Raw genomic sequence first — 14,696 nt, forward strand, 5'->3', positions numbered from 1 at the left:
GTAATTGACAAATTGAGTAATTCCAACACAGGGATGAACAGCTTTCATAGTAAATCATGTGCTAATAGTACTATAAATTATGAAATAATTTTTGGCCGATTACGTATCTCCCTAAGGAGTAATATAATGCTTAAAGAGGACAGATGTATTCTATATACTATTGAGCTAAACTCTTTGAAGCAGAAATACTATTTATAATTTTTTAAGAAAGTGTATTTTTGCTTTTAACAATCCTAAATACTTATATTAGGCAGGTCCAACCAAACTCAGTTGTTACCAAGTAAAAGTACATAGAACAGGTTATAAATCTTGAAGAATTACCAGTTGTCTGCTTGCAGTTTTATGTCAGAAGTGTTCTTAGCGTGCTAAGCTGCATGCACTTCTGGACACTGACAAGGCCTTGCGGTTGGGTAACTAACCACTTAATGGGGGAGGGGGATGGCAGGGGCAAGAAAAGCCATCATGTTTACACATTTTAACAGACTACAACTAGAGGCTATGGGAAGTGATAGGCTTTCATATTGTCTTCTATACGCTTATATACTGTGTGCATTCAAATATTGGGGGTAACTTAATGAGCTGAATGCAAGTAAAAACATTTCCCCCTTTCTTGTAACCTCTCCCCACAAAAAAGAACTTGAAAAGTATATGGCAAGAGGTCAATAAGCTTCAATGTGCAATTCTATCTCTGTGGACCGACATTAACCCAGAACTACAGCATCATATTCAACTTAATATAGAAACTCCTGTCATCAACACTTTGTGTCAGCATTTCCATAGCAAAGACATAGCATTCTGTTATTGCTAACTTGGGCAAATTAATCAAATTTCATTTTAGAGTTAAATAAAGAAAGATGCTGATCTACATAAATGAAACTTTTCCTTCCAAGAGGAGGAGGACAAACGGGAAAAGTCAAATGCTACAGACATGCCGAGGATGCCACAGGAAAATGTTTCTTGGGTACTATTAGAAGACTGTAAGCCAAAATAAGGGTGCTAGAGTGCTTTGGTTTTATAGGAAGATGGAGATAATAGGTATGGTTGAAACCTGGTAGAATAAAGAGAACCAGTGGGAAAATGTTCTCTTTAGAGCCAAATTCTATCAGAAGAATAGGGAATACTTCACTGTACATCTAAATAAATATGTGATAGCATGTAAAAAGCAGTCAGAGGCAGGAAATAAGCAAAGTAATAACTTTGCTTATAACCTAATAACTTAAGCTTAATAGGTAATAACAAGAGACATCTACAGGTAGTCCTTGACTTACGACCATTTATTTAATGACTGTTCAAAGTTACAAAGGTGCTGAAAAAAGTGACTTATTACTGATCCTCACAGTTACAACCGTTGTAGCATCCCCACAGTCACATGATCAAAATTTGGGTGCTTGGCAACTGGCATGTATTTACAATGGTTGCAGCATCCTGGGGTCACACGATTGCCATTTGTGACCTTCCTAGGGGTTCTGACAAGCAAAATCAATGGGGGAAGCCGGATTTGCTTAACGACCATGTGATTCGCTTAATGATCATGGTGGTTCACTTAACAACTGCAGCAAAAAAGATCATAAAATCAGGCACAACCCACTTAATGACCGAATCACTTAGCAACAAAAGTTCCGGTCCCAATTGTGGTTGTAAGTTGAGGACTACCTGTACTATTATAAAGCCGGTTTAAATATTCTCTGGCTTTTAATTTGTCAAATGCTATTGCTGTTCTTTGTCTCCATCAAGGATGTATATTGGAAAATTAGCTCTCTATTTCTGTCTGATAAATATTCTGTTCTGAAATGGTCATTTTATAAAATTTCTGTGATAATGAGTCCAAACATTGCATTGCTATATGTTACTCTTATTACTTATAAGAGATTGTATATATCTCACTTTTAAAGGATCAACATTTTGGTAACTAAGAATCTTAAATTCTGTTTCACTGCAGATTGAAAATATAATTTCCACGTATAGCTTTAACTAATTGTTTTTTAAAAGGGATAGTGTTAAGAATATTCTTTAGTTTGACGGACGAGAAAGAGAAACCTCTGGGTTTTTCTGGCAGCATATACAGTACATATGCTGTAATTTAGTATCTATATAGTATATCCTATTAAACAAGAAAATTAAGAGTCTTCTGATGCCTTATAGACAAAAGTTTCTGTGACAATAAATGTTACTTTGTAAGATATTAAATAAATCTATTCATCTTAAAGGTGCCATAAAGCTTCTGTTCTTCACGCAGTGTATTCATACATTTATCCTTACATACATAAAGAAACTTTACACCTTGGCAGATCTCTGGTCTGTTAATCTAAGTTAATATTTATTTTCCATTCTCTATTACTATGGCACACCATGAAACAGCCTAAAAAAGTCTCCTTGTTAAAATTAGTACTGTACTCTTGATTAATTACCTGGAGCTTTAATGAATTTATTGATTAAAGTTTGCTACCTTATTTGCTTTGTGATATACAACAGGAAGCACAATTGATTAATTATTTCTTGGCAGAAAGTTGTTGGAGATCTGTATAGGAAAAATTTTCTATACAGAAGCTAGCAAACTCATGATTCCGTAAAACTGCTCCTGTTTACATGAGAATGAAAAGATTGCTGTGGTACAGAGAACTGGAGGCATTAATTCATATTCTTATGCCAGGTTCTAAGGCTACTGAATCTCAGTCTATTCTATCCTTACAGGGAAGGTTACTGCAGGATTCAAATGATATAAACATATTTTATGTCCTCTTTTGAACTTTTCATAGTGCAAACAAAGCAGACACTCAAGATTTGTTTCTTGCAATGGTTATCCTTAGCTGTACTGATGTTAAAGGAGTGTTTCCCCCTTAAGCTGAAAATATCTATAGGCAGCCTCAAGATGAGTGAAATCTGTTATGCTTCACCCTCTTACACAAGAAGCAAAGTCAGGTGACCAGCAGTGGGTGAGATCAGAGAGGTGCTAACTGGCCATTTCAGGCTAATTCAGACATGCCCTTCCCACCCGGCCCTGGTCTGTCTAATCTGCCACCATTCTGCTCTTGCCCTTTAAGGAGCTGGAGACAGCAAAGCTATGCTGGAGATCCTTTGGATCTGCCCAAGGTATCATGACTGTTTAGCCAGCAGTACCTTAGTAGTTTAAGTCTCTAGCCCTGATCAGTTTAGTGCAAGGCTGAAGTAATGTAAGAGTGAAATAATGGTACCAGCTGTCAGGCTTCACACCAGAGTTCAGCAGTAAATCTCAGCTCTTCAGACGATAATAGCCCCTTATTCGAAACCAGGCTTACTCAACAGAAGCTTCTCAGACATAATTCAGCTAGGTTAGTGTCTTTAGGGTACACAATCCCTCCATTTCAGAGCTGCCTGTTCAAGTCTCACAGTTCCCAAATCTTCCAGGACAGGCAGTAGTCCTGCCTGATCACTGCAATCATTTAATGAGGCACTTCTGGGTGTGCTATACCTTGTGGACATCCATTGGTGTCAAGCAGGAAAAGGGATTTTCAATGTAATGGTTGCTCCCTCTCCTTCTCTAGAGATGTGCAGGCTGACATAATTTCTATTTACCTTGGCACAGACATTCATGATGCTACTGTTTCAGTATTTAGGGGCACTGGTTAAATTGGTTTTTATATTTTAATGTCTTTCAATCTTTATATTGCTTTAATATTTTATTGTACCCACATGGTTCCTACTTGCATGCCATCAAGTGCCACACTGCTGCTGTTCAAATATTAGGAAAAAAAAATTAACAACTGGTTTGCAGAAACTGGCTGAACTGGTAAGGTAACACCCAGGCAGAGGTCCAAACACCTTAAAAGCTACAATTCTACTCAGGAGTAAGATTTTGCTCATGATCAGCTCTTTTATAGGGACCTGAAACCTCGGAATGTGCTTCTTTGCCTACCATTCGGTACAGTTTTGACTAGCTTCTGTCCTCCTTTGCTTGATGGCTTTTGAATGGTCTCCTGCTTTTACTTCTGTTCTTCTGATTTCAGGCTAGATTAGTACAACCTATGTGAAATAACCTGTGGAGTCTTTTTTGTTATTATCCTGCTATTTGCCAGCCTGAAACATCCAAAACACCATATTGGCCTTGTTTCATAAGAAAAACAAAGAACCTTTCCTCCTTTTTTATGTTTTCTGAACTCAAGGGATTTTGTATCTATTTCCTCTTCAGTAACTGACCTTTTCATGTATCTGACAAAATGGGATGTGGTCTATGAAAGCTAATGCCACAATATACTGATCTAGCTCATAAGATGTCACCAATCTCCTCCTGTTTTCTCTGAAAAGGAATTATTAAAATCTTTTTTGATCTGAGTACTGTCCTGGAAACTCAAGATGTTGACAGTTTAGAAAACGTACAACTTAATTACAACACAACTGTAGGTATGCTTCAGTAGGTTTCCTATACTAATGGTGGTGGTGAGCATCTTAGTTATTTGTACAGTCTGGCCACACGCTTGCTCGCCTTCAATCTGAAAAGAATGGGAGTAGAAGAAAAATTCCTGACAGCACTGTATTATTCTATGGAACAGGAAGCCCAGCCTAGGGCCTATAAAAATTAGACAGCCTATGAATACATTTTTTGACCAATTTTAAAAATGTGTATGATAAAATCTTTATTATCTTTTTAAAAAAATAGGTACATTGCAAGGATAGGCAGTACGTACAAGCAAAGAAGGAGAATCATGGCAGTATCTGTCTTTTTTCCATACAGTAAAAGGAATATAAATGGAAAACTCTTATTCTACTCAAAAATTATCCAAGTTCATTCATCTAATATAACATGGGTCATCCTTACTAAAGATGGGGGGGCATACTAGTTACCAACATACCATATCGTAATATCCTTGGACTAATATACTGGCAGGTCATACATCCTGCTTTGCTATCAGAAAAGAAATTGAAGATAATTCCCTCTAGAAATTGTTACCCTCATAAAAAGAATCAACCATCTATGAAACAGGAGCACTCAAGCCTGAAAGGTCTCTAGTGTACACCTGGATATTGACTATTTATACTGCATGTAAGTGGTGTCCACACCATGGTGCTGCTGGATGCCAATATGCTGGTAGATCTCCCTTTGAACCCCTCTGGGCTACCTGCCCCACCCTTTAAATGTATTTACATTCCACTACTCAAAGGAGAGAATACTTACATTATCATTGCTTCCTTTGTTGTCCTCATACTTTGTTTCTATGTGAATGGAGAACTTGGGCAAAAATGAGCACTGCAAAGAAAACAACATATAATACAACAATTGTAACCATGAACAACTTCATGACTTCATCTGTCCATTTCAGTATCCTGGCTGTAGCTCCCACCGACCTCACATTCAGGAGAATCAGCAGGACATTTATAGGTGTGAAATCTCTATAAGGACTGGGGAAAAAAGTAATAGCCCACAAGCCCAACAGTCTCAACATCCATGAATTTTTCAGTCCATGGACAGTTTCCTATATTTTGCTGGCAAGTGACACTTTCATCAGTTGGAACTGAAGCATTTGCTTTATGGGAAGACAGTTATGCTGAACTTGCAAGGGTAAGCAACAAAAGCAAAACAATTTCTAGGGGGGAAAAAAAACTTCAGGAGGAAAAGCAGGAGAGTGGATGTAACAGGTATGTGAACTGAGGGATGTTTAATCATTTTGCCACCTACCACATTTCCACTGCCAAATAATCCAAGTCATTTTTCCTGCCACAGAATTCCAAGTTTGGAGACGTTTTTCATTAATGTAACACTTTCCAGATTTATACCAAATACAATAGAATGAAATTAGCATTATCATCATCATCATAGTAAGATGTTAACCGAAGTATCTTCATGTCCCTCAGCATAAAGAAGCCTCACAAACTGATTTTAAATGACGTGTCCTCATGACATCACCTTTGTCTCATCCCCAGTCTACAAGGGAAGCAACTTCAAAAGGAGTCTTTCCTCCTCCAGACACAATTTTGGCCATGGGCACAGTCTAGCACACAACTGACAATGTGCTGGAGGCTGCAATCTACACATCTCCGATGCACCATTTTAGGCTGCTATGGGCAAGAGCCCTCCTCTGGTTACCAGGCACTGGGCTCCTTAGCCAAGTTGGCTTGAACTGCAGGAATGACCAGACATCAGCTTCCACATTGGAATCTACTCATGTTACACCCAAATGGCACTTTCCATAGCATTTGTCACATCTTACATAGCGTCTTTATAATCGCTGGTTCAGAACTTTCTTGAGTCTGGATGTGTTTTTTCAACATGGGTTTCAAGTCTTGTGCTGCACAGAAGTTTGACTTACACCAGGAAAGAGCGCTGGGTTCTGCTTGTTCTGTCCCCAAGGAGAGCATTATAAATGTTCTGCTGCTTTTGCTGACAAGGGGTTTAATGCGGCTGTGCTTTTTACTGGGGCGGACACTGCCACTCGCAGCAAATCTCAGAATAAGTAGAGAGACTCAACTGCATGTACGCATTCCTGTCAATGCAAATAATTACAGAATTCCACCCAGATACGTCCATGCTTCAGTACAAAGAGAACAATTTACCAGAATAACACAAAAGCTGTCAGTTGAAAGGGCCTGCTCTTGGAGGCTGTGCCCAGTTCTTTCATCTCTCAGGAACCAACAGAAGCATTTGGGGCTGCTGGGTGAAATGGGAGAGCATCCAGGAGAGATGCTGGGTGAAATGGGAGGGAGTGCCCCTGGTGCTTTACTTAAGCCTCCCTTTGTCCCGCTGACCTATTAGCTGGACTGTTTTTGGACAGGCGTATAGTGCTCCTTCCAAAGAGTGCTGGATCTGTGTTTAAATAGCACCCCTGGGCTTATGATTTGTTAGGCGGGCAACTTAATGGCAGGTGAACCTGCCATTCCAAGCACCATCTACCCTTGGCCAATGTTGCTACCACCACACATTAAGGAAAGGGGCTGTTGGTTATTTTTCCTGCTGGCAGGTGATATTTGATTGAAGAAGAGACAAAGCCAAGGGAATTCACCCACTGCTTCCCTTGTCTTGCATTAAGCACCATTCACCAGCCTCCTTACTGAGACAGAATAGGGTTTAGCAGCCAGGCAGAGCAATTTATGCTGGCATACTTTTCTGCCAATTTAAGCACTGGAGGAATGCATGTTAACATGGCTATGACGAAGAACCCAAAGAATTACAGAATAAAGGCATCTACCCAGATTATTAGCCGAATGCAAGCCTTTCAAAGAGAACACAGTGTGTAGAAGCTGGATTTTTGCCTAAATGTTTGTTGAATGACAAAAGAGCACAGCCCAGGGAAAGCATGCTTTCCCTGCAGAAGCTAATCCATTTTTTAAAATAAGGATAAAGTAGCAGCTGACAGGTAAGGCCATTTTCCTGAGACTCTGGAGAATTACTCCCATTCATTTTAGGCAAACTTACTAAGATGAGCAATAATCTGGCTTGTATTGGCAGCTTAATATATCCTAAAGTACCTTAATAATTGTGCTTTGGATCTAGGATTTCCTCCATTTTTAAATTACCCCTGCTTCTGCAGTACCCACTTCCAACTCCCCAAAGTCCTCTGATCCTCTAGAGCTGCTGGGAGAAAAGGAATTAAAGGAAGATCATCACCTTCCCTGTTCCCATTGTGTGTGAGTGGCAGATTCTGGATTCAACCTATGGCTTTAGAATGCCCTCCTATAGCCTTTTTCTTTAACTTACGGAAAAGAGTTTCCAGAATTCTAAAAATTGCAACACATTGGGATCATAATGGTTAGGAAAAAGAAATTGAACAATTCTCCTTTGAAAATGGAAACATACAGAAATCAAAGTGGAGTGTTGATTGATTGATTGATCAAATGCATATGTTGGATGTTTTAGGACTAAGTGTATGTTTGGAAATATTTAAAATTTGGCATCAGTTGATTTAACAACAAGAGGTCTCATGCCTTGCCTAGTATGCCATTTTGTGTCCTATTTTAAGGAAAGGCTAATCCTTCCTATTATTAGATTTTTGCTATCCCTTAACCCATAATCTACAACACAATCTATATATTATGCAGTACTTATCAATATTTAGCAGTAACTAACTAAATCTAGATTACAACAGAAGTACAACCCCATGTATTCATTGTACTTTAGCAAAGCTAGAAAATTACTGCAACATACAGAATTCTAGGTTGTTTGTTTACAAACCAACTAAATGTTACCTTAGTGACAGCATATTAATTCATGCAAGAAGTAAAATCAGGTGCAAGATACAAATGCCAAAAATTAATGTTGTAAGTGTATTGAAATTTAAGACATAATTCCTTTTTCCATTTCCCTTGAGCATACATTTCTCAAGTACAAATATGGCATTTTTGTTAGTACACATGGCATATAAAGGAATACATAGAGCGTATTTTCTAATTTCCTATTTAACATCTCTAGAGGTTGCCAGGTGCTACTCTAGGGATAAATAATAATTAATCAAAATAATACTTGTAAGAGATTTAGAAAGTCTACAATACTCTGCCACAAACTGGAGCAGGAAACAGTGAGAATCTCACTCTAAATGTTCACTTTGTCAAATTTTTGAGAAATTTGAGAAATTTGATTTATTAAATCCTAACAAATTCCCCTAAGCCAACATTTCCTTTGCATTCCCCTTTCTGAGACTCCTGTACTTGATGGGTCTCCTACCACAAAATCAATTTGTTCCAGATGCGATTGTGTAGAAATTTTTCAGCATATTTGAAAACGGGTATCATACCCTCCCTATTTAAAGCTAAACACATTCACTTGCCAATCTCTCCTCCTGGCACTCAGTTTAAATCCCTCTGATAATCTTGATTGTCTTTCCAATCTGTTTGAATGTGTGGTGCCCAGAAGGTGTGGTTTCACCAATGCGGAACAGAAGGGAACTCCTTCTTCTCCTGGTTTGGAAACTATTCTTCTCTTGATGAAATCTAAAACTGGGTTTGCTTTTTTTGCAGCCACATCACATTGCTGACTGAGAGCTTGCTCTCATTTCCCCAAGAACAAATGCCAATCCGGAGAGCTGTTATTTGAGTTTTTATTCCTCAAGAAAAAAACGATGCATTCATTTTCTCTGATAAATTTCATGCTGATATTATCTGCCCATTTTTGTAAATATCAAGATCATTTCTGTCTTCTACGGTATTAGCTAGTAGTAATTGTTACTGAGAGTAGCCCCCGGAAAAAAATACTCTCTTTTTGCCTTCATTTTTGCCTTTGGAGAAAATATTGGTGGTATTTATTAAAAATGTGTCAGTCTGCATAAATCTGCTGACAACTTCTCAAAGTTTCAGCCCTCTCCCAGATCTCTAACACCAATGGGAAAATGCATGCTGGCTCTAGTGCACATGATTACAAAGGGCTATGCTTGTTCCCCACCCATCCTGTGCCCAGAACTGTTTATCTTCACATATTTTAATATACAACCAGTAGAGAAGAGCTTTCAGCACTCCACTGTGGAGAAAAAGCAGAATAAACTGAAACGTAATTAATTGCTAAGACAACTTTTTGAGTATTCCCTAGACAGAGGAAGAAGAGAAAACAGCCATGGAAAACACATAGCGATAGTCAAATTTTAAATTCACTACAGATGCCTTCTTCTAAAAAAGAAAAAAGAATTAAGGCTATTTTTAGGGTGATGATTGATTAATGTTGCCATAGCAATAAGAAGCAACTGCATGAACATGCTCTAATTTGCGTAAGCCAAGACAAGTGCCAAAGAATTAAAGACACCAAACAGAAAATACATGGCATTTTTCTATCAGCCTGTGGTGACTGCTATATTTGTGATCTTTCCATACCAACTGCATTTGAAATGATGATGAGATTACAATATTCTGAAGTAGGAATATTGAAAATTAAGATAATTAACATTTCTCCACTCTTCCATCTGAGGAACCCGTGATGAATAATCAAGCCAAAACTGTTTCATGTGGTAATATCTAATGCTACCTTTTCCAAAATAGCTGAACAGATTCTTAAGTCATTCCTCATTATTCTGCCCTTTAGAGGCATTAATTCTGAGTCACTGGAAATTATTTGGGGTCTATCAAATAAAAAATGAAGAGTAGAAATGGAATATTCATATACCAATTGCTTCCTTCAACTGCATTAGCTGGTAGTTCAGGGACTAGTAAGGATTTGATGCCCATGAAATGAACAGCAACCAGGAAATTGCAAGGTAGAAATCACTTTGAAAAACAGGGATACTGAAGATACTAAAGTATAAAGGGACAATAAACCTGAGAGACCTCAGTAGCATTTTATATTCGCTGTGAATGGACTATTGTTATCACTGAGTTTTAAGACCAACTGTTTGCCATACATTAGGGTTCAATAGCACCAAAAACCTGTAATTCATTGATTTATTCAAGTTAGTTTTGATTACTTAATCCTGATGCTGACATGACAGTAATATACTCTTTCCTGGATCCTTAATCCACCAGAGGTGTGACCCCTCCTTGGGCACCCCATACACCAGCTTTGAAGACAGGCACCACCAAAAACTGATAGAAAACATGAGCGGCGTCACAGAACAACACCCACAGTCATTACAACAATGGACTTTCAGTGCCCCATTGTGCTTGACTCTGCGCTTCCAGACTGGGACGACAGAGCCACCTCCGTGTCCACAGATGAACTGCATCACAGCGGGTCTTCTTCGAACCTGAAGGACTTCCTATATCTGTATCCTTAATTGCTGTTGTATTAAATCATTACTGTTCTTCCAAGAAAGTAATGGAAAAATATTGTTTGGACAGTACTAAAAATTATATTTGGGTATAAATTTGTTAATGTTTGTGAACCCGAACTGCATCTGGTTTGCAAAGTGGGCGAATACATCCGGCTTTTTTCATCCTCTTCCCAGGGGTACCATAGATGCATGGTAAAAAATCTCCCTAGATGGAAGCAAAGAGTTTGGTGTTCTGTACAGTTTTGCTGCCATCTAGTGGCTGTCCAGATTTTTACAGTCCAAAATGGTAGCCCTATTATTTCTTCATATACTCAAATTTCTTCATATTCAAATGCTTTAAAAACTTGATTGGCAATACACTGACCTAAAGTATTAATAGCCCAATTTGCCCATGACTTCAAGAAACGCTTACTTGCTATTTTCAAGCTGCAATTGCCTCAGACATGCAATTACCTCCAGCATCTTCCAAATGTGTTTGCAGCCTTTAATGCAGGTAATACAGTGGCACTATAGAGCCAAGACCCTGCCATCATGTTCAAGGGGTCACATAATCATTTCCTAATTGTGCTCGGTTTTTTTTTACTTGATCACTTGCATTCCATAGAAAAACTGAAGTCAAAGTATAAGTCCAGAGATAAAACTGAAAGTAGAGTTGAAACTAAAGTTAAAACCCCCAACTTTGTATAATTTAGTTTAGATAAATATGTAATTTAGATAAACGAAACCTAGGGATTTGTCCTTCCCATTGAACAATTCTTCGTATCATCTCAATTTGTTTGAATTTAAAGGTACTAGCACAGGAATTTGGATTGTATAATATTGCAAAACAGCTGCATCTTCAACTAAAACGTCTTCTGATTTCACATTTTGGTCCAGAAGCCCTAGCAGCATTGAAAAAACTCCTGAATTACTATCAGCACTGGAACGTATTTTGAATATTTCTAATCTTTTAAGTATTTTTATTTATAAATGAAGAGTATCATTAAGGTGGATATTAGCTAATTGCAAGATCCCATATTAGGAAATCAATGGCTAAAGGTCTTAAAGAGTTTAACACATGTTTCTTATTATTCCAGGGTAAGTCTAATTCAACAAAAGATGCTTTTTCGCATTCAGTGGACACCCCCAGATAATGTTTTTAAAAAGGCTGGCTATCAACCTCACTATGCTGAAAGTACAAAATGGGTGAGGGAACACTTATTCATATCATATGGGTTTCTCTCACTATTATGTTGTTTTGATTAAATATCCACAAGCTTGTTAATATAGTGTTCAAAGATATACCTCTGAATTATGTATCCAAAACTTTGAATTTAGTATTATGGATTAATCAAGTGGGTGGGAGGTGAGGAACAGCAAAAAATACTACTCTTCAAGGTTGGAAGAAAGCATTGTCTTAGATTTACAGTTCCTGGATTACTGACATAATTTGCTTTCTGTTTATGAGTTGGCTCTATCAATGCAATAGAAAGATTAATCAATATTACTTTGTGTGGCCAGGAGTTAAACAATGTATTTTAAATTAGGATGAAAGATTTTCTATATATAACATACAGTATGTGTTTTTGGTTTCTTTTTTCCCCCTCTGTTTTTGTTTTCTTTCTTTTTCCTCCTTGCTTTCTTTTTCTCCTTTAATCTTTTTTTTGTACATTAAAGCAGAGCAAAGAATGAAAAGAAGAATTTCTTTCTTTTTCTATATTTGCGAATTTCTGGGTGCTGGAAATACCCTTGTTACTTTCATTATTTTTGACAGTAAAGGGCTGTACATAAATCATTAAAATGCAACTTGTGTCGTTGTTTTAACCTGCCCATTGCAACATTAAAAAATGGTTTATCAGAAAGTGCCGTTTCTAAGAAAGATAATGGGGCAACTGAGGCTTGTTTTTTTAACACAAGAGCAGGAAATGAGTAAGCTTTAACTCTCAGGAAAGCAAATAAATGCACATGATGGAGAGAGAGAGAGAGAGAGAGAAAGAGAGAGAGAGAGAGAAAGAAGCTGTGTCGTCTGTCCTTGTACATGTCTCCATTTTCTCCCAACACTTTAAAAAGTAATAGATCCATTTCAGACTAAGCTCGGAAATCTCTATTTCACACCAAATGTGAAATTTCTGAAGCATTGTGGTTTTGAACCCAGCCAGATTACAATAAAAAGTACAAGCATTTTTCCAGAAGTTCTGACATTCCAAGACAATTTAACAATTGTCTTTCCAATTAGTTTACACACCAATTTAAAAGCAAGTGGCTATCAGTAATGTTAGATAGTAAGTCTAATCATACTGTTGAAATAAACACAGATTTTGAAGTTACAGTTTTTACAGTCCAGGCTGAACTCAAATTGTTGTCAAACTACAGTTCTAAAGCAGCTGACCGAAATACTTTTATTACCATAATAATTATTCATGGTGATTGAAAGCTAGTTATTGTGCCTATTATATATTCTTACTCCCAAGTGTCATTGCCTAATGGTTAATATAAATGGAAAAGATGACAGATCAGTCTCTGTCAGGCACAACAAGGCAGTCCAGTCCAGTATAGTTCCTTTATTAGCTTGCACCTAATAGACAGAATCTCGCCAGACTAAACCTATGCCAAAGCAACTATTGGCTATACCCCATGAAACTCTAGGGAGGCTCCAGCCTCAGCTTCTTCACCTTCTCACGGTCCTGCTGCGGGCTGAGGAAGCGCTTGCTCAGGAATGCTCCCCCTCCCTCCTGATAACCTTGATCCTCCATTCCAGTATCCTCCTCGCACATGGCGTCCATTACAGTCTCCCTCAATATGACGTTGAAGCATGTAAATGGACAGCAGGGCTCAACACCCCACTTCTTTAAAAAATGATAGGAAGAACAATATATTAAACAGAAAAGGATCAAAATCAAATCAGAGTTAGGAATAGTTGTTGGGGCAAAGGGAAATATAATTTGCATAATTCTTGGTATTTTCAATTATAAGTTTTGGCTTGTCAGGCTAGGGAAAAAACAACCCGCTATTAAACAAGGCTGAGGCTAGATAGGTTGAGAGTCTGACTCAGTGTAAGTGAGCTAGATATGTTAACAGGACTTCAGTACATTTTTTATCTTACTTTAGAAAACCACTTCTCTCGCTCTCTCTCCCATTTCTTTATTATACTTATTTTGAAAGAATACAAGAAATAGGTAGTACAAATAAGAAAGTCAGCTACAGATTGAGAAATACAGGTAGATAAACAACAAATGTTAAGTATCATAAGGCTACTATATTCTAATACATCATTTGAAGCTTATAGTAGTATATTTTATATCCATTTTTCTAGTCAAAATCCATGAGCCCCTCTTAAGCTTTAAACTAAAAAATGCTTGGTTCACGTTGTTTAAACCATTGAAAGAAAACTATAGTAATGAATAATGCATTCCACCAATAATATAAATTATACATCAAGTTATACTATGGATTCTAATCCCAAATTTTGGATATGGCAAATTCCATGTATAAAATTGTAGTTCAAAAATGGTTTCCAATTAAAATTAAATTTTACAGATTTGCTTTTGAAATACTAAGTTTTACTTTTGCTGGTTAACAGAAAACAGTACAGGTAGTCCTCGCTTAACGACCACAATTGGGACCGGAATTTAGGTTGCTAAGTGATGTGGTCGTTAAGTGAATCTGGACCTGATTTTATGACCTTTTTTGTGGCAGTCGTTAAGCAAATCAATGTTGTCATTAAGTAAACCACACAGTAATTAAATGAATCATACAGTTCCCTATTGATTTTGCTTGCCAGAAGCTGGCTGGAAAGGTCACAAATGACGATCATATGACCCCAGGATGCTGAAACCGTTGTAAGTGTGAACTGGTTGCCAAGTGCCTGGATCATGATCATGTGACTGCAGGGGCACTGTGACAGTCATAACTTTAGACACTGGTCATAAGTCATTTTTAAGCTCCGTCATAACTTCGAATGGTTGCTAAACAAACAGTCATTAAGAGAGGGCTACCTGTACTTTCCCATCAACTACTGCTTAGCTACAGTACAAGCAGCAAATAATTCAGTTGAATACA

The 14,696-nt window shown here is 37.6% G+C and overlaps 1 protein-coding gene across 1 annotated transcript in view; it reads right to left on the minus strand.

Annotated features, from left to right (window-relative positions):
* PITPNC1 (phosphatidylinositol transfer protein cytoplasmic 1) overlaps positions 1–14,696 on the minus strand; it is a 142,133-nt gene that overhangs the window by 32,635 nt on the left and 94,802 nt on the right. Inside the window, exon 5 of the mRNA XM_088138275.1 lies at positions 5,150–5,221. Coding sequence (XP_087994401.1) covers positions 5,150–5,221 — 72 coding nt within the window. The remainder of the gene's footprint in view (positions 1–5,149; positions 5,222–14,696) is intronic.

This window comes from Python bivittatus, unplaced genomic scaffold (genome assembly GCF_059951505.1).
Source record: "Python bivittatus isolate LINGU-HERP-01145 unplaced genomic scaffold, Pbiv_v1 ctg000220_np1212, whole genome shotgun sequence".
NCBI lineage: Eukaryota > Metazoa > Chordata > Lepidosauria > Squamata > Pythonidae > Python > Python bivittatus.